This window comes from Mytilus galloprovincialis, chromosome 4, assembly GCF_965363235.1.
Source record: "Mytilus galloprovincialis chromosome 4, xbMytGall1.hap1.1, whole genome shotgun sequence".
NCBI classification, from domain to species: domain Eukaryota; kingdom Metazoa; phylum Mollusca; class Bivalvia; order Mytilida; family Mytilidae; genus Mytilus; species Mytilus galloprovincialis.
Window position 1 is genome coordinate 103,190,705 of NC_134841.1, and position 21,327 is coordinate 103,212,031.

The 21,327-nt window shown below is 33.2% G+C and overlaps 2 protein-coding genes across 2 annotated transcripts; one reads left to right on the forward strand and one right to left on the reverse strand.

Moving 5' to 3' along the window:
- Positions 1-1,833: 1,833 nt before the first annotated feature.
- Positions 1,834-11,223, forward strand: LOC143073695 (uncharacterized). Its single transcript, XM_076249439.1, has 6 exons — positions 1,834-1,992; positions 3,587-3,786; positions 6,071-6,238; positions 7,178-7,441; positions 8,136-8,395; positions 10,568-11,223. Exons 1-6 carry the CDS (start codon positions 1,876-1,878, stop codon positions 11,164-11,166), a joined length of 1,608 nt encoding a protein of 535 aa, XP_076105554.1. The 5' UTR covers positions 1,834-1,875; the 3' UTR covers positions 11,167-11,223.
- A 1,171-nt stretch (positions 11,224-12,394) lies between these two features.
- Positions 12,395-18,508, reverse strand: LOC143073684 (uncharacterized). The gene is made up of 5 exons (XM_076249425.1): positions 18,072-18,508; positions 17,226-17,396; positions 14,851-15,111; positions 13,468-13,727; positions 12,395-13,101 (listed from the first exon to the last, which is right to left on the reverse strand). Exons 1-5 carry the CDS (start codon positions 18,473-18,475, stop codon positions 12,443-12,445), a joined length of 1,755 nt encoding a protein of 584 aa, XP_076105540.1. The 5' UTR covers positions 18,476-18,508; the 3' UTR covers positions 12,395-12,442.
- Positions 18,509-21,327: the final 2,819 nt, after the last annotated feature.

Sequence of the window (21,327 nt, forward strand, 5' to 3'; positions counted from 1 at the left end):
TCAAATGTTAAAATCAACAGCTCAAACACATCACACGAATTAGGGGTGCTCGTCCGATTTTTTGTCAATAAAACGGACCTATAAACAATTGTAATACGAGTTGGAAGTCTAACTAGCTATATAAAGGTTTATAACACTGATGTTTGACCACCAGCCAAGTAGTCAGCACTTCAGTGTTGACATAATATAATTTACTAGTACATGATCATTTTTACAAATTGTTTGAAATACTCAGGATTTTCTTATCCTAGGCATAGATTACCTTAGCCGTATTTGGCACAACTGTTTGGAATTTTGAGTCCTCAATGCACTTCAAATTTGTACTTCCTTGCTTTTTAACTATTTTGATCTGAGCATCACTGATGAGTCTTATGTAGATGAAACGCGCGTCTGGCGTATTACATTATAAGCCTGGTAACTTTGATAACTATTAACCCACCATTTTCAGGAACATAGCAGTTGTTTTTATTTGGTTCTTTAATTTATAGCGTTTGATTTTGTCATTTGTTTTTCTTCCCCTTTTCCTGAATTTGACTTGGAGTTAGGTATTTTGTTATGAATGTAGGACAGAAAGTCACAGGGCAAAAAGCTACAGACAAAAAGTCACAATTCATTTTTCAGATTATTTTCTTTGAAAAAGAAAACATTTATTTAAATTTTTTCTTGAACTATTGTATATAAACCAACTTTGTAACAAAAATTATCAAAAAAATATCAAAGATGATCAAATAATTGTTGAAAAAACAAAACGTCAAAGTGATTTTTCAAGTATAATGACAAATTTCCTAAACTTTAATATAAATATATGTAACAAAAAGTGGATATTTCAAATTATTTCTCTTAATAAGTGGGCCGATACAATGCATGTATGTCTATACTCACTAGCGGAATGTTTTTGCGATCTCAGATCTTTAGATACCAGGAGAATGGTCTGATCTGTAATTTCCCCGTTTGTGACATTCATACAAATTACTGGTGATGCATGGTCCTCAATGCTCTTCAACTTCGTACTTTATTTGGCCTTTTCAACTTTTTTGGATTCGAGCGTCACTGATGAGTCTTTTGTAGACGAAACGCACGTCTTGCGTATATACTAAATTTAGTCCTGGAATCTATGATGATTTTAATTATGCATAGTTGCAGATAAACTCAAAGATACCAGTGTTGGAATTTAGGAATTCTACATTTGAAAATACCTGTTCTAAGTCCAGGAATATGACAGTTGTTGTCCATTCGTTTGATGTGTTTTGTCATTTGATAATACCATGTGATTAGGGACTTTCCGATTGAATTTTCCTCGGAGTTCAGTATTTTTGTGATTTTACTTTTTCGTAGCAACCGGTATATTTTCTTTTGGAGGTTATACACTCAACCAAATGTTTGCTGGTAATTTGTCTCTACGATTTACAATATTTGAAGAACAGTTGAATACTGTCACTGACATTAATAAAAATCCGAACAAAAAAGTAAAACGTTATTTATATGTACATTTGACATATATTCAGGTGTCATATCTGACCATAACTACAAAATCTCCTACATCACACCCCACAGACTCATGCAATACACATATTTAACTGCTTAAGTTATAGGTTTTGAAAATACACCTGGATATCTGAGGCATATAATTTGTTGCATTTCAAAAAATGTCCAGTCTGGATGTCGTCACTATAATACTAATAACACTAATGATTCAAGTAAAACATCCTCTTGAATTTGATGAATTATCTGTTTTATTTGTTAAAATGACTTGAGGTTAATATATTTGATTGGACTGGATTAAACAAGCCGACATGTTTCAAATCGTATAAAGATAAACATAATAACCTTATCTATGGTGTTTCACAGTCATATTAGGAACAGGTGACTAGCAGTATGGCCGGTACTAACGTATTATTTACCGTTATAGTCATATTGATATATAATGCCTACACAATAGACAGTATCAGTACCGCCAATTTAGAGGCCAGTTTGGATGAGTATATTAATGCTGTAAGTTGTACTAGAATCACTGATGAATATGTAAACAGAATAAGGCTGTTTACCACTATATGTTTTTATGATGTCACTCGCCGCTGACAATATTCTTCCATGAACGGAAACTACTACTTTCTCTCTCGTGCAAAAATGCATGTTCTAAGTCTTTAAGGTTTTCATTTTTAATTGAATGCATGAGAATCTCCATGACACGTCGTTAAAATAACAAAAGAAATTAAAAAGAAATATAAAAAGGACGAAAGATTTAACATGGAAAACACGTACAGAGATCAAATAGTTATAGGTACCAGGCTTATAATTTGATACACCAAACACATTTTCTCAGATTTCATTGCCTTTTCAGACTTTTTTCAGTGATAACTTTGATGATTTTCATATAATTAATTGCAAGGGTTGTCAATTCGACAGCAATTTTAATTTAGACTGTTTATCTGATGTTGACTTGACCGTAAGATAACTGATAACGGTTATTCCTTTCCGTGCATAATTATATCGGATTATGCATTTATATTAACAATAATTCAGTCGGTAAAAGCGGTACCATTGATAGTAAGACGAACACAGGTCCCTATCTAGGACTCTTCGACAGAGGTTGATTTGAGGTCATGACCTTCTGAATTCTTTAATCTGAGTCTTGACTTTGATAGTCTTCATTAGCATTTTTTACTCCTTGACATAATGAAGACTATCAAAGTCAAGATTCAGATTAAAGCTTAACAAGCTAATTCGGGGAGTTTGGGACAATTCCCCCAGCTGACTACGGAAATAGAACATACACACCACTTCATCGAACAGACATAAGGCATTTCTCTTTTGATGTACATAGTATAAGAACGCTAACATACGAGTGTCTTTAACATTATATTATAAATTAAGGTTCTAGGCAAAGTTGACATAGGAATTTCAAAGATTGATTTAAATTTTCTAACGTATGACGGCATTACAATTTTTTTGTTTTGTTTAACGTTTAAAATCATTTAAAAGTAACTTTTTTTGTAGAAAGTGTTTTTAATTCAGTCCATGCCCACATACTGTGGTCGCACTTTTCTTATGTATGATCTTAATAATATCAGACAGCACTGTTATACGTTTGATTAATATACAAAGTGTATTAAAAATATACTAGTACTCTAAATCGGCTCAAGTGAAAACTATCTTCACTTCTAAAGGAAGTCTCGCACCTTTCGAGAGAAAAAAAAGACATGCCACAAACTAGCACAACTGAGAAGTCATCACTATTCTAGGTTGTCTGCTTCTTCTTCGAGTTATTTCCTCTGTTCTAGGAGCAACTGTGTAACACCGAGACATAAGCTATTACTTGGACATTCAAACTCATATGGAAGAAGAAATTACAAACTTATAAAATCTATCATCATAATGCATCAGTGCATAACACAGTTTCAGAAACGCGAACCCAAGCTGTTCACACAATAAACATTTCAAGTAGTATTCAAGCCGCGGTCGCATGTTTTTTTCTTCTGTAAGTTTATAAAAGAGCAAGTTAATATCGTACTGTAACTAAAGAAAAAGAAAAACCCCTTATAGTTCATACATTGACAACAGATATATCTGCGTTTTCTCCATTTAGGGACTGAAATGTCATACAAAAAATCCAGGACTGGCTCTAGCAATTGTAAAAGACGGGAAGGTTATATTGACAAAGGGCTATGGCGTTCGAGATTTATCTACAAACTCGCCAGTTACTGATCGTACAATATTTGGTATTGCGTCAATGTCCAAAGCATTTGCTTCTACTCTTCTGGTGAAATTGTTGGCCAAACATTCGAAGTAAGTACCTATGTATATGTTATATGAAGTATTCCTGAAGAAATATGAAATACGATATAAAACTTTTTAAAATAGTCGCCTGGGATACACATGTATGACACGTTTAACAAAATAAAGACACACACTATAATGTTAGGAAAGCAAATAGCTCACGTCAAACATTTATGTGAATAAAACCTACCTTCTATGTTGATGATGTACTAGTATGTCAAAAAGAATGTAGCACCATTTACGTTAAGATAAACACAAAATTCTCGAAAATGATTTTATGTACATATGAAAAATGAATAACTTAGTATTTTAACCTGCAAAATACGAACCATCATAATACATGACACAAAAAACTATACTAAAACATGTTTGTTACATAAAGGCAACAGTAGTATACCGCTGTTCAAACTCATAAATCCATGGACAAAAAACATAATCGGGGTAGCAAACTAAAACTGAGGGAAACGCATTAAATATAAGAGGAGAACAACGACATAACACTACAATGTAACACACATAGAAACGGACCAAGCATCAGACAAAATCCCACGAGAATAACAAATATAACATCAAAACCAAATACATGAATTTGGGATAGACAAGTACCGTGACACGTCTTATCGTAATGTGAATTTACACTCAAAAATAAGAGAAAACAAACGACGCAACGTTAAAATGTAGCACACAGAAACGAACTATAATATAACAATGGCCATATTCCTGACTAAAGGAAAAAATGGTGGTTTGAACCTGGTTTTGTGGCATGCCGAACCTCCCTCTTTTATAGCCATGTGAAATATAACATTAAAATGACAAATCAACACCACAGGACTACAATATAAATAAATTGGAGAACACAATTGACAAAGAAACACACGAACAACAGCCAACAAAAGGTAACAAGTTCAAAATTTTAATACACCAGAATTGCATTTTGTCCACACAAGATCTACTAGTGACGCCCAGATACAAAAGTTTGAAGCCGAAACAAGCACAAAGTCGAACAGCATCGAGGACCATAAGATCAAAAAAGTTGTGCCAACAACGGCCAGGGTTTTCTGTTAGTTACCAGAACATCCCTATTATTTAGATTAATTTATACTTTTGCAAACAGTAAATTTATAAAATTACTATACAAAAGATGTACATAATAAAACTGAAGTATTAACTAATTACAGGAAACAACTGAAATACATTACATAACCAGACATTTGCAACACAAAATGTAGACACATCCGAATAAGTTTAAACCTCAACGCCAAGTGACGTCATATTTGAAATTGTAAAAAATGACAAAAAAAATGACGTCATTTGAATTTGTAAAACAGATCATCAAAAAATGAAAAATGACGTCACATTTGAATGAATAAGATAGAATTAGGATTGATTTAAGATTATATTTGAACTTAATACTGATATTGCATTTAATAACAATGCACATTTTAATACTCATTAATAGCAAACTAAGGTAGCAATTAACTATATTATAAAGCTATGTCCGGACACATTTGAAACTTGTCATAATGTCATATGGTCATATTTTTTTCTCACAGTGTCAAAAATGAATTAAGTTTGTTACCAATCTATTTCAAATGGGTGTTGATTACTGGATGCTCCATTCAATTTCCTTATCCAACCGCAATTCAATTTTTGTTTTACAAATATTGAAATTCCATATCTTACTCGAACAACCCAATTTGTTGAGATTTTGTTACCACTGATTAGGGAGACTTTGAAATATTATTAATGATTAAGATTTTCGTTGTTATTCTGTGGTTAACCTAGTAGTTTATTATTCATTAAAGTGATTTTGCGTTTGTTTGTTCTGTATTCCTGTCACGTAGTGTTGTCGTTTCTATGTATATTGACGTTTCCTTTCGTTGCACTTCAATGTTTCTGTTGTTCCGTTGTTTTCCTCTTACAGAGGATATGTTTCCCTCGGTTTAAGTTTGTAACCCTAATTTGTTTTCTCAAAACCGTTTTATGACTTTGGACAGCGTTAATCTGCTATGGCGTTTATCAAAGGAAGAGATGACATTACTGTCAGCATTATCAAGACGTGAATTATTTCAATTTCTATATTTTTAATAAATAACTCATAAAACATGTAACAAGTATTGTCAAGGTCAATAGGAAGAAAAACGTTTATTTTCAACTCAATAATGTAATCAAACCTAGGTAACACCTCATCGATCGCTACTCTAAATTTCTTTGCAGGAATCATCATTCTTAGATAGCATTTGACTTTTGTGACTGATGATGACTACGAGTTTTCAGTTATCTTCTTTTTCAGTATGAGTATATATACTGATATTGCAAAGATTTTACCAAATTTCAAGTTTACAACACACATTCGTACTGACAATGCAAACATACGGGACCTTCTATCTCATACTATGGGATTCCCAGCTCATAATCTGATGAGGTTGGATCCTAAGTTAACACGAGATGATATAGCAAGGTAATTTCTTTTTAATTTTGGTTTACTGTTTATGTGTGTTATTTTTATCTCTCTCCTCAGTATAACGAAAAAAATAGGTAAAATGTGCAATATTTACCAAATCAGATTACATTAAAGTAAATGATACCTTTGTATGTATTAATGTGTTCTGTAAAGATAGTTTGTATGCAAAGTTACATCTAGACGATTGGAACTTTTGTTATTTTTAAAATCACAATGTTTCAAATAAGTGAATTTTCCCGTCAGCAGTATCAAACTATGTTTGCTGTAGGTAAGTGGAATCTCGAAAAAAGAAACCATGAAAATAATTCTGGAAAAAAAACCCTATAAATTACAATATTTAGCAGATATTTACTCCAACCATACCCTCATGTTTGTTATTACAATAGTTAACCACAGACAAGTAATATAAAGAAAATGCACCATGAAAATCAATCAAGAAAAGCACTAAACTGACAACGATAGGAAACACAAACACCGACAGAATACTCAAGGTTACTAAAACAAATAGCTTTTAGTTTTCATTAGTTTTCTCGTTTGAATTGTTTTACATTGTCATATCGGGGCCTTTTATAGCTGACTATGTGGTATGGGCTTTGCTCATTCTTGAAGGCCGTACGGTGACCTATAGTTGTTAATGTCTATGTCATTTTAGTCTCTTGTGGACAGTTGTCTCATTGGCAATCATACCACATCTTTTTTTTTATATGTAGTACTTCATATGTTTTAAACTGTAAAACGACATCACTACCCTTCGGAGATATATGTGAATTAGATTTAAACTTGACCACTATCAAATATTCCATTCTATTTTAAATCAAATAATGTACATATCTTTCAATGCACTTTTCCAGTGGCTCACAGATGGTGCATAGTGTTCATCCTTTTCGTTCTATGTTTAATCAAATTGTATACACATCTTTTACTGCACCTTTCCAGTCGCTCACAGCAAGTGCATAGCATACATCCTTTTCGTGATTCTTACTTATATAACAACTTGATGTACGGACTGGCAAGTGTGGTAGCTGAACGAATTGGCGGGAAACGATGGGAAGATCTAATTGAAGAAGAATTGTATACACCACTAGGAATGTCAGGTTCTTCATTCATGACAAAAGTTGATTTGAGTGGAAATGTTGCGAAGGGATATGGAACTGATGATGCTACGGGAGGTCCAGTGCCAATAGATTTTGCCATAAACAGGTACATATTTTGATTTCTTATGGGGGTTTAAAATGGCTAAACATTTAGACTCGTTTTTGATGAGTTTTGTCCATGTGATTAGGGACTTTCTGATTTTATTTCCTCGCAGTTCAGTATTTTTGTGATTTTACTTTTTCCTATCATGAAGTGCTGTCATTGCAGCGATATTTGTCAACATTGCCATATAAGCTGGAGGTTTGGCTAGCCATAAAGCCAGGTTCAATTCACCTTTTTTCTTAAAATGTCCTGTACCAAGGCAGGAATATGGCAATAGTTATCAAATAATTCGTTTCTATGTACGTTGACGTTTATTTTTGTTGCACTTCAGTGTTCCTATTGTTCATTTGTCATTCCTCTTAAAGTTGATGTGTTCCCTCGGTTTTATTTTGTAACCCGGATTTGTTTTCTCTCTATCGATTTATGACTTTCGAACAGCGATATAGTACTGTTGCTTTTATTGAATTTTCCTCTGAGTTTTGATTTTTGTTATTTTACTTTTTGGTTTGATGTCTAATATTCCACACAAACCCGGCAATGCGAGCAAAAACTGCTTATGAAAGACTTCGTATCAGTAAGTATATTCACTATAAAAAACCAAAGCCAAGTTTTTTTTAAAAGTTTATCGCTTAGAATACTTAAAGCATGATTGTTCCGCGAAAGCAGTAATTTCATTTTATTATATTTTGATTGACAGGCGGTGGGGACAAATGGGTGGATCTACCAATATCATGAGTAATGCGGTAGACATTTCAAAGTGGATGCTTTTCCATTTGAGTAAGGGACGTAACCAAGCAGGGCAACAAATCTTAAGTGAGAATGATATGGCGACACTTCACAGAAGGCGGAATACTATCACAGCTCCAACATCAGAAAAATATTTCTCCCAACCACAAGTTCCCGTGTCCTCGTTAGAAGAAAACTACGCCTTGGGATGGAAAAATGGAGTATACAGAGGCAAGTGTTATTTATAGTCGGATTCAACTGATTCGTTTTCAGTCAAATAACTTATTGTTTCTGGGCATTTTTTTCCTTTTTAAATGCCTTCAGGTTTGAATTTTTTTTTTAATGCGGTCAGCTCATTGATAGTAAAAACAAAACCGCAAATGGAATATAGTTAACTTTGTGGTTCATTAAATTGAAGATTATTTCGGTTGTTTGAAAAAAAGAGGGGCGAAAGATACAAGAGGAATATTCAAGCTCATCAATCGAAATGGCTAAAAATTAAAAAGACAAATAATAGTACACAAGAAGCAACATAGAAAACTTAAGACTGAGCAATACGAACCTCACAGAAACTGGGGATGATCTTATGTGCTCCGGAAGGGTAAGCAGATCCTGCTCCACATGTGGCACCCGTCGTGTTGCTCATGTTATGACAAACCTGGTAAATAGTCTAATTCGGTAGGTCACATTCGTGAAAAGAGAAGGGGATTGTAGTTACGACATAAGAAACATATCCGCTATTATCTGTGAAACGGTTATTCCATTAAATATGTGCTTTGAATTGATTTCCTTAAGTTTGGAGATTATTATCTTGTATCGACAGTTGTTCTACCGAGCTTGCCAGATATGTATCAAAAGCTGTTGGGAGGCTTAAACATATAAAACAATGACATATCATGACCACTATATTTTTCAGATAAACATGATATTACAGAAATGATTGTATGCTTTAAAGGGTTGTTTTTGTTTATGAATGTATCTTCACCAGGAAAGCTATAAACATAGCATTTGGAAGCTATGCACTGATGTACACGTACAAATATAAAGGGAGCTATATAAACAAATGGGTTGGGGGGGGGGAAGAATAACCAAATATACCTAAGATCAACTCTGTCTAATCAACTTCGAGCGAGTTGGAACTTTAGTTTCGGAATAATTTCTTATCTAATGAAAATATAATCTAAGTAAGGTAGAGTCAATATCAAACATTTGACTCCTGAGCTGATGATACACTCTTAGCAGTCCAAAAGATGCGATATCGATCAAATGCTAGTAAAAAACATTGTAAAATACGGTACACCAAAAATTATTTTACAATTTACCCTCATCAAAAACGGTCAACCCAAAATAAAAAGATATCTAAGGTTCTTAAATCTGTATACATCTGTATCATTCAGTAATACCCACCAACCCCTTCAATCCACAGAAAAACTTATGATGAGATCATAGGGAAGTAACATATTTAAAATCACTTAAAGCGCGACGAAAAGTTACACTTAGAGACTGAGGAGTAGTGAAGAACAATCGTGATTTCCAAATCCGTGTGAGAAACAAAGACGAAAAATATTTGACAAAATAAATTAAAATTAAAATATTAAAAATTTATACCATATAGAACAGTTATATTTGTACATGTACATCACTCCATGTCATTCCGTTTTGAATTTTCTCAGGGTTCAGTATTTTTGTGAATTTACTTTTTTCTCTTTATCTTTGTCAATTTATAATTTTCCTATCCCGAATTTTTGCATCGCCTGACCTCAGTTATTCGTGTAACAAAATCAACTATGACATTTGCCTTTCTTATCATGAAAAGGGCGAGCTGGTCTGATTACCATACAAATAAAGAAAACGTTTTTTTCGAAAAAGAAAATAATTTTGCCCATACAGTGAAACCTGCCTAGTCCGACACCTGAGTATTCCAATATCTTGCTTTAACCGTCACATTTTTATAGTCCATATTTTGCAAGGATAGAAATATATAAGTCTATTCTTGCAAAATAGCCCTGAGTATTCCGACGCCCTGCTCTTGAATGTTCCAATAAGTTGTTAACAAATACTGGTAGTCTGTTTCTTTATATTGGCGTTTGTTTTTGTTGCGGTTCAGTGTTGCTATGGTTTCTCTTATAGTATATGTTTTCCCTCGGTTTTAGTTTGTAACTCAGATTTATATTGGCTTAATCGATTTATGACTATTGAACAGCGACATACTACTGTTGCCTTTATCTATACATGAACATATCATATATATGTGAACTTGCATTAGGTCGATTTTTATCCAGCGAAGCCCATATACGTATTTGCATAGATCGTAATCTGTGCTTTGTATTTTAACATCTTTCCTTAAAACACAGATTTGACAAGACTGTGTATTTTAAAATCGAGTATGTTGCTTTTTTTAAGGATACAAAGTTTTACGACACACTGGTACAACTTGGGGTTATAGTTCCTTGGTGACACTGATTCCGGACATGAACTTAGGATTTTTCACAACAATGACTGGCGACGATCCAGGATATAAATTCCGCTATTTACTCCACAACTACATCGGAGACCTACTACTAGGGGAGACGCCATGGTTGAATAAAACAACACTATGTTCCTTTCCAGAACCGTGGTACAACCAGTCTACTAGCGTATACCATCCAATTAATAAGCATATAAACCCTACCAGGTCACTAAATTACTATGTAGGCGTTTACCATAACAGTATGTACGGCAACCTACACGTGACCATGAATACGTCAGCAAACACGTTGCAGATGAATTATGGGATAGGATCATGGCTTCTATATCCAAAAGGAACACATGACAAATTTGTTGGCGAAGGGACGAACATTGTACACAAAATTATCGATCTTTCTTCAATTCAATTTCATTCTTCTAATTTGCATGGGAGAAGTACCATTGATAGCGTAAAAGTAATCAGCTTTGAGACAAGAGCACCACCTGTTTTCACCAAAACAAGTAGTCATGTCAACACTGGGAATATTGTCGGTTAAAATTTATATAAGTTGAACGATTGAAATTTTGAAAGTGAAATTAAATATTGATTTGTGCATTGTTTTTCACTCTATAAATTTGAAGATAAAGTAATTTCATTTGTAGCTTTCAACCCATCGATGTGAGGATTAGTAACTTAAACTTGTGTCTTTATTATTGTGAGGCTGACTTCATGCAGGAACTTCTTAGGAAGAGAGATTAGAAGTTAGCAATATCCTTTAACTCTACTTTCCGCTATATAAATGATGTTCTTTCACTAAATAATTCAAAATTTGGTGACTATGTGGAACGCATCTATCCCATCGAACTAGAAATATAGGATACTACAGATACAGTTAAGTCGGCCTCATATCTGGACTTACATCTAGAAATTGACAATGAGGGTCGGTTGAAAACAAAACTTCACGACAAAAGAAATGATTTCAGCTATCCAATTGTGAACTTTCCATTTCTAAGTAGCAACATTCCAGCAGCATCTGCATACGGGGTATATATCTCCCAATTGATACGATATTCCCGTGCTTGCATTTCCTATCATGATTTTCTTGAAAGAGGGTTGCTGCTCACAAGGAAGCTATTAAATCAAGAGTTCCAAATGGTGAAGTTGAAATCATCCCTTCGTAAATTTTACGGACGCCATCACGAGTTGGTTGACCGTTATGGAATAACCCTTTCACAAATGATATCGGATATGTTCCGTACGTCGTAACTACAATCCCCTTCCTTTTCATGAATGAGACCTACCGAATTAGACTATTTACCGGATTTGTTATCACATAAGCAACACGACGGGTGCCATATGTGGAGCAGGATCTGCTTACCCTTCCGGAGCACCTGAGATCACCCCTAGTTTTTGGTGGGGTTCGTGTTGTTTATTCTTTAGTTTTCTATGTTGTGTCATGTGTACTATTGTTTGTCTGTTTGTCTTTTTCATTTTTAGCCATGGCGTTGTCAGTTTATTTTAGATTTATGAGTTTCACTGTCCCTTTGGTATCTGTGGTCCCTCTTTTAAACAGCGACTAAGCATCATCTATGTTGTCATTGGCTAATAATAAGGATTCCTTATCATTCTCCCAAAGTAAACCATTTGTCTAACCCGGTGGCCTTATTTTTATGAGTTTCCCTACAGCTAATAACGAATTTGATGGATATTACTGCTAGCTTTATAATGCATTTCGTAGACCATTCAAACTTCGCAACAAAAGCAGTAAATCTGGAATAACTACATTATTAATATTTTGAACTTTTATTTAAGAAAACATTAAAGTTGTTCATTTACACACAGTAGAGTATCAACACTGAAAATGCAAAATAAAGTAAAACGAGGCAAATATTGTTTGACGCATTTAAAAAACAACTTTTGTTTGTTAGACTGGTCTCATCTGCTCTAATAAACTCGGGATGATCTTTCCATTCAAAATTGGGTATCTTTAATTTTACAGTTTTATTTTCAAAACTGAATTTAAATGAGTAGAAGTTGAATATGTGTGCCGTAGTCCCGATAGACTCACCATAAAATTCATCTGTTTTGTTTTTAGGATACAAAACGAAGTTACCAAAACCATAAACCACTGTAAGTTTATTACTATCCTTGTGTTTTTTCACTTCAAGGTTTCCATAAGCATGATTCTTGTATATTCCATAGAAGTCAGTAATCTGACGTGAAGGTTTCCTTCTCTTACTGTACCTTGGCTTCAGAGATTTGATTTTGGCATTTAACCACGGTCTTGGATAGGAGCAAATTGTTAATGAGTTTAACCATGGTTTATAACCCATAACTATGTCAAATATTACATTGTGTAAAGTTTGTCTGTATAAATAACTGGGATCATTCCCGGTCATAGCAGTATAAATGGCTATATCAGCATCAGGGAAAACGGAAAGCAATGCTCTGTAACCAAACGTTGTTCCAGAATGTTCTAGCATTTTGTATCCTAAAATTACAAAAACAATATAATTTAAGCGTAAAAGGTGTGAGAAAGAAACCTAAAATTGCAAAAACAATATAATTTAAGAGTAAAAAGTGTGAGAAAAAAAAACCTGTTGAGCTTTCTGCCTTATTTAAATGCATGTATTTATATGCGTATATTTAAGTTTGTGTGTGTTATAAATGTTCGTTCAATCGATGTTCTATTTCTGTTAAAATTTGACAGTTCAATATTCCATCGTCGGCATCTACGTGTAATCATTTTCACTATATACACCAACCACATTCACGTGGTTTAAATACAGGCTAACACTGGATGGGAAATATGTAGAACAATGTTGACCGAAATAAATGAAGAAAAAACCGCATATACCTCTGTAGTGTCCAGTTCTCCATCCCAAAGCATATCCTGTATTACTTGTTGTTGCAGGAACTTTTGGTTTAGTAAAGTATGTTGATGTATAGGTTGTCGCAATGACATTTTCTGGTCTTGTTAAATCTTCAAAGGCCTCTTTTGAAATAAGTCTTGTGCCATCAGCTAGTTTCCCTTCATCCAGATAGAATTTCATCCATTTTGCCATATCACTTGCCGAAGATAATACACAACCGGAACCACACAAGTCTGCCCATCGTCTGTCAAATATTTGAAAAATGAAAACAATACTACATGTTGTTATAAGAAGATGTGATATGAAAGCCAATGAGACAACTCTCCATAAATGTACATAAGAATTGCATGCGTCCGAAGCTTTTGTATGGATTAAGTACAAGAGGGACACCAAACATTTGAAAACCAAGGATTAATAACACTTCACTTATTGTTCCTATCATGATACGTATTAATATGTAATACTACATTTTTCAATGATTTTATTTCTTTTTTACTTGTTTGGCTTTATAAATATTTTGATATGAGCGTCACTGATGAGTCTTATGAAGACCAAACGCGCGTCTGGCGTACATAATTATAATCCTTGTACTTTTGATAACTATTTACACCACTGGGTCGATGCAACTGTTGGTGGACGTATCGTCCCGAGGGTATCACCAGCCCAGTAGTCAACACTTCGGTGTTGACATGAATATCAATAATGTGGTCATTTTTATAAATTTCCTGTTTACAAAACTTTGAATTTTTCGAAAAACTAAGGATTTTCTTATTCCAGGCATAGATTACCTTAGCCGTATTTGGCACAACTTTTGGGAATATTGGATCCTCAATGCTCTTCAACTTTGTACTTGTTTGGCTTTATAAATATTTTGATATGAGCGTCACTGATGAGTCTTATGAAGACGAAACGCGCGTCTGGCGACCTAAATTATAATCCTGGTACCTTTGATAACTATTTACTTAGTTGCTCATAATTATTTAGAAAGTAGAAGTCTAGTAAATTTCTTCAGAGATGCTTTTTTGTTTTAAAAATTTATGATTAAAGACTTCCTTTGACTGAAGTGATGACTGTAGCAATATACATTATTTAAAACATACAGAAATTATTTTTTTCACCAGTCCTGATAAACATTCAAAAAGCCCCTCATCTTTTTTTTTTTTATAAAATGTAGTTATAAAAAACATTTTACGTTGAAAAGTTACTCAAATATAAAAATGATACTGGAAAATAATTGGTCTATAGACGGTGGAGTAGTAATACAACAAAACGCATGTAGTATTCAATAATAATAAAAAAGATAGATGATTAATAAATGGATTTTTCAACTTTGAAATAAAACGGCAATGCGCCTTGTTACATCTCACCTGGAAAATTCAAATGGAACAGGTTTCAGTTCACCATAATAATCAATATACCCCTTAGCTAAGTCAATCTTCTCAAAATCAGCTGTTGTCAAAAAGGAAGAAGAGTTCATACCGATTGGATCAAATAGATGTGTCTTTACTAAGTTCTCCCAACTTTCTCCACCAATCAATTCAGCAAGATTCGTCACTACACCGTATATCAAATTGTTGTAGAGGAAACTGTCTCGGAATGAGCCTTTTGGTTGCAAATACTTCAATCGGCTAAATAATAAAAATATATATCTTCAGGTTTATAAACTAATAATTTAATTTTGGATGTAACGCGTCTTTTGATTGGCTGACGTTATTTTGTTATTAGCCCATAGACATAATTTAGTCATATGACCGTGACGTCATCAACGTTTTTTCGTGGTTTTCTACGGTTTAAAATGGAATAAGAATTAAATTATAAGAAATTACTGTAAGATTTTTTCTGTCTATTCGAAATAACATAAAAAATGTGGTGCACACTGTCAAATAACCTGCTACGCGCGTTATTCAGTGTGCACCAAATTTTTAATGTTATTTCTTCATAGACAGAAAAAATATTACAGTCATTCCTTAAATGTCATACTGTTTCAAGAATTGTAAAATACTGTTTTTATTTATAGCCAAATACCAAAGTGAACGATAAACATCTACGCATGATAAAGAATAGTTTATTAACACTTATGTATATGAAATTACGTCATTGCCCAATTTTGATGACTCAAATGCCCACGTATTTAATAATCATCAACGAATGTTTCTAAAAAACTGATGTCCGAAATAATTCGAACTGACATTAAAGTCAGGGTGTTGATATACAACCACGCTAATTAAAGGTGGTAGGACAGAAGTATACCGGTGTTCAAAAGTCTTTAAAGTTGATTAAGATAAAACAAATCCGGGTTACAGACCCAAAACCGAAGAAAACACATCAACCAAGGAACAACAGGAAAACCGAAGTGGTACAAAAAAAAAACACCCGCCAATACTCATTGAAACAAACTATTCGATAACAACTGCCATATTCCCGACTTGGTACAGGCAGACACATATACACGTATATATGTCTCTGGTACAGGACATTTTAAGAAACAAATGTTGGATAATGAACCTGGTATAATGGCATGCCATACCCTCCTACTTTATGAAAATTTTAAAAATATGCCCTAAAACACTTGTTGACAGAAATACAACACAAACACACACCAGAACATTCCTAACAGAGAAACGCACATACAAATAATATACGTAACTAAAATGTAATCTCTAACTTTAATTCAATTATTTTACAGTATTCGTCCAAATGTTTTTTCCATGACAATGATGGTATGGAAAAGCAATTTATAATTCGTTGGACTACATAACAGTAGTATAACGCTGTTCAAATTTAACAAACGATAAGACATATTATTCAACCGTAACCACAACAGAAACATCAAAAATAAATCCATGAATGTTGGATTTACAAATACCGAGACACGTGGTACAGCAATGTAAATTAACCCAAGGGTTAACAGTCGAATTCGGGAATAGGTTACGTTCGGTACTTAGCAGAAAGATGACACAATTGTTAAATGTTATTTGGTTAGTTTAGACACAGACACATCGTATATATGTAAACATCATCCAAATTCTTGATAGTGTCCATAAAATTTACGAAGTGTCATTTTTAATCTTTCCTCCTCATAACTCTGTTAGATCAGTTTCTGCGTAAGGAGCTCACTCTTGTACAGAAGCCAGTATAGTGTGAAAATGCACGAGCATAATGTATCTGACAATTGAATTATACAAATACACTAAGCTAATACAATTGTAATTGCATACAGATTGAGGCACTATTTAGATAATTCATAGAACTCCTATATCATAACCACTGTTAAAGCTATGAACACGATTCTAAATGGGAGTTTTGACACAGTTTGGTTAGGACTGAATATTACCGAGATACACGTGCACAGCGTGCTGTGTGCACAAAATAATCATTTCACATTTCTTTTACAAAAAAGTCAGACACTGTATAAAAAGTAAGACTGAATCCGATTAACAAATAAAATAAAAGCAACTCCACAAAAAATGTTACATTTATCATTGATTCGCCTGGTGAAACCTTGATTTTCACCTCCATGAACCAGAATATACAGATGATTGAGTGTTGGTTGTTTAATGTCCAGTGGCAAATATTTCAGGCATGCATGTTCGGGACGTTATCAAGAATTTGTTAATAACAATCTATAGATTTAAGATTTGTCTAGATATAATTAGTTATCAAAGGTACCATGATTATAATTTAGTACGTCAGTGTATCAATAAATTAGCATGTATACTAATTTTAAAAATGTTTTACTTACTGTATAACATTAGCACGTGTCAAATTGTTATCCAATCGTATACGGTTGTTGCCTGGTATTCCTAGTCTATGAGATAAAAGATCACGTATGGTAGCATACTTTGACCGCAAAGAATCGATAAAAATCCCTTCGTTGTCGAAGATGGTACTGACTTTTGTGTTTAAAGAGTATCTGAAAATATACTTATATATAAAGATAAATAACAAATTGTAGTTTTGATACAAAAGAAATGTTTAAATAGGTTTGACACAGAAGTTTTTAATTAGAAGGAATTCTCTGTTTTCTCGATGAAAAAAGACCCATATTTTTTTTTGGCTTAACCTGTGCATTCACTGACTGTTATTTGGAACCAAAAAAGTAATAATTTTAAATTTGGTTGCAAAAGAATTGAAAATTCATTCGTTTTAATAACGTTTACTTAATGACCTTAATGATCGTTTAATAACATCTCCCTTTATCTATTTAAGAAAAAAAACGAGAAAAAAAACTATTTCATGATTCAAAGTAGAAACATAAAATGGTTTTCCGGTTTTAAAAGAAAGTTCCGTTCTTACAGAAGTATACAGTTTGTTTCTGTCTCAATGAGCTGCGCATACATCCTACAACGCCCAGCAAACTTAAAACTACGGTTACATCCCAAAACAAATTATATTCTTCATAAATATTTGACCTTTTTTTTCAAAAAGAAATTTTATTTAATAAAAAGTCTTGTATTATTCTCATATAAATGACTTACAGTTTACAATCGATTAAAAAAATTGAGTCTGAATATTTTTCAGATCATTTTACTGTCAATGGGTGCAGCACAGTTCAAATACAATAAAACATTTCGTTCCCCATACTTACTTTGTTTTCTCTTCCATCAGTTTCACAAGTAATGTACTTGCAAACGCTTTTGACAAGGACGCAATTCCAAACAGAGTATCCTCAGTCACTGTATCGTTCGTTTCTAAATCCTTCACGCCGTATCCTTTTTCTAAAACAACATCTCCAGATCTTACTACTGCAACTGAGACACCAACAATCTGTTTTGATTTACATCGTAAGGTTTCTTCAATTACGGTATCGATTTTTTCAAAACAATCTGGACACCCAGCAGTCAAATTAAAAGATGCAAATAGGAAAAAGAAAACGCACAGAGCATACATATTCAATGTTATAAGAAAACGCACTAAGCATACATATATCTGTGTTATAAGGATACGTATACAGCATAAATATCTAATGTTATAAAAAAACGCACACAGCATACATATCCAATATTATAGGAAAACCTCTTTCATTATACATAAATATCTACATGTATTTAAGGTGGAGTAGTTATTTTTGATGTTTTTAAGGATCTCAAGTGGGTGTAAATAGCCATTAATTGGTCATGATGACAGTATCTAATTACAACTACTAGTACTTGGATTTAACCCATAAATTCCCTCAGTAGTGGGATTTCATTAAACTTATTTTCTCTTCACATATTTAACATTTAACAAATACTTAATACAGGAAAACCGAAATCGGCGAAGTTGATAGCAAAAAAGATAACAAATATCTCATTTGTATTGGTACATTTCGTACGTATAAGTTAAAACATATACATTTATAGTGGATTGGGACACAAGTTATTGTAACTTATATTAATCCCTTTCCACTTCGTATTGGTACATATTATTTGTATTGGCACATCTCATTTGTATAGGCACATCTCATTTGTATTGGCACATCTCATTTGTATTGGCACATCTCATTTGTATTGGCACATCTCAATCTCATTTGTATCGGCACATCTCATTTGTATTTGTACATCTCATTTGTATTGGTACATCTCATTTGTAGTGGTACATCTCATATGTAGTGGTACATCTCATTTGTAGTGGTACATCTCATATGTAGTGGTACATCTCATTTGTAGTGGTACATCTCATTTGTAGTGGTACATCTCATTTGTATTGGCACATCTCATTTGGATTGGCACATCTCATTTGCATTGGCACATCTCATTTGTAGTGGTACATCTCATTTGTATTTGCACATTTCATTTGTATGGGCACATCTCATCTGTTAATTCTCATTTGTATTGGTACATCTCATGTGTATTGGTACATCTCATTTGTATTGGTACATCTCATTTCGATGGAGATTATTTATCTCCAACGTTAGTCATGGTTTCCCTTTTTTTTTAAATTTTCCGAAGTTTACATGTTTCTTGTGTACAATTTGGAGTTTAGTATGGCGTTCATTATCACTGAACTAGTAAATATTTGTTGAGGAACCAGCTGAAGGACGCCTCCGGGAGCGGTAATTTCTCGCTACATTGAAGACCTGTTGGTGACCTTCTGCTGTTGTTTTTTCTATGGTCGGGTTCCAGTCTCTTTGACACATTCCCCATTTCCATTCTCAATTTTAAGTTTGTGAGAAATAAAATCTGACACTGTTAATAAGTGATAAGTGAAAAAAAAAAAAAAAAAAAAAAAAAAAGTTAATAAGTGATTCAAATCAAAGAAACATGCAGATAATTAAAAACCAATTCTTCAGAGAACAATTGAAGGTCTTTCCACCTCGATAATAAAAATGAAATTTAAAAAAACGATGTTAGAAAATGTCACTCCGTGTTGATGTAATGTGGTAAATCAAACTGATATATAAAAAAAAAGATTATTAAGTTTATGCAGTAGACTTAATTGTTTTATAATGAAATAGAAAGAATTTTTAGCAACGGTCAAAATCTAGAACGTCAAATTGACCTTTGACCTTGACCTCGATTTTGAGGTCATAGGTCAGTGATCTCAAATCAAAAGACGACAAGTCAATCACTTGTATGGTTGTGGAGAAATACTGATTTCAAATACAAAAGTGGAGAAAACTCTTATAAGGGTTAATCAAAACTTTTCGACTTAAATAGGTTGAAGTTGCGCCTTATTGTAAACAGTTATTTGGCAAACATATTATATCATTTACTGTAACAGTTTCTTTTGAATAACGATAACAAGCAAAATTTAAAATTTATAACATGACCTTGACCTTTGACCTTGACCTCAATTTCCTTCTAAATGATCAAGGACTTCATATCAAAAGACTGTAGACCTCTCCGACTTATAACGTATGAATTGATCCAACATATCGCCTATCTTAAATTTTCAAAGGGAAATAACTCCCATAAGATGTTTTTCGATCACTCCAGTTAAAATTAACCAAATCATTCTTAAGAGTAGACGAACAACTTGGTGACACAGTTTGTTAAAATCTTTTACCGTTTTAGAGATATAGCGATAACAAGAAAAAGGGGACACGGGGGATAACTCCTATAAAAATAAGTGTTCGGTCACACAGGGTGAGTTTTATAACTCCCATTACTGTACAACATCATTGGCCAAAAATCCATTCGATATGTTGTAAGACAAAAATGCATCTCAGACGGCAGAAGAAGAAAAAAATAATTAGAAGAAAAACAAAAGGTCTTTCCACGAAAAGTGGAAAGACCTAATTAATCCATGAAATGCTTCAATCGATCTGGATTCTATATAATTAAATTGTTCACATCAAGGTAGCTTCTGCTTATAATTAGCTTCATGGGAAGCTCTGATTCTTTGCGCGGTTTTGAAAATATTTTTTGTCCCTTTTTTGTTTATAAGCTCTTCATTAAGGTCTTTCCTTTCTTAAATGGAAAGACCTTACTGTATTTCGTTTGTTTATTATTAGGTCTTTCCACTTTTCCGTGGAAAGACCTATTGGTTTTCTTCTGATTATTATTAGGTCTTTCAACCTTTCAGGTGAAAGACCTATTGTTTTTGTTCTGATTATTATTATTATTAGGTCTTTCAACCTTTCAGTTGAAAGACCTATTGTATTTGTTCTGATTATTATTATTATTATTATTATTAGGTCTTTCAACCTTTCTGTTGAAAGACCTATTGAATTCGTTCTGATTATTATTATTATTATTATTATTATTTTTTTTTTTTTTTTTCTTCCGCCAACTTTTTTTTCCTTCGCTGTTTTTTTGTTTCACAAGATGTCGCTTAGATATATGGTATATGATATCGAACAGTTAATACGCTTCTGAAACTGACACCGCGTAACAAAAAAACTTTACCTTGTAAGAGTTATC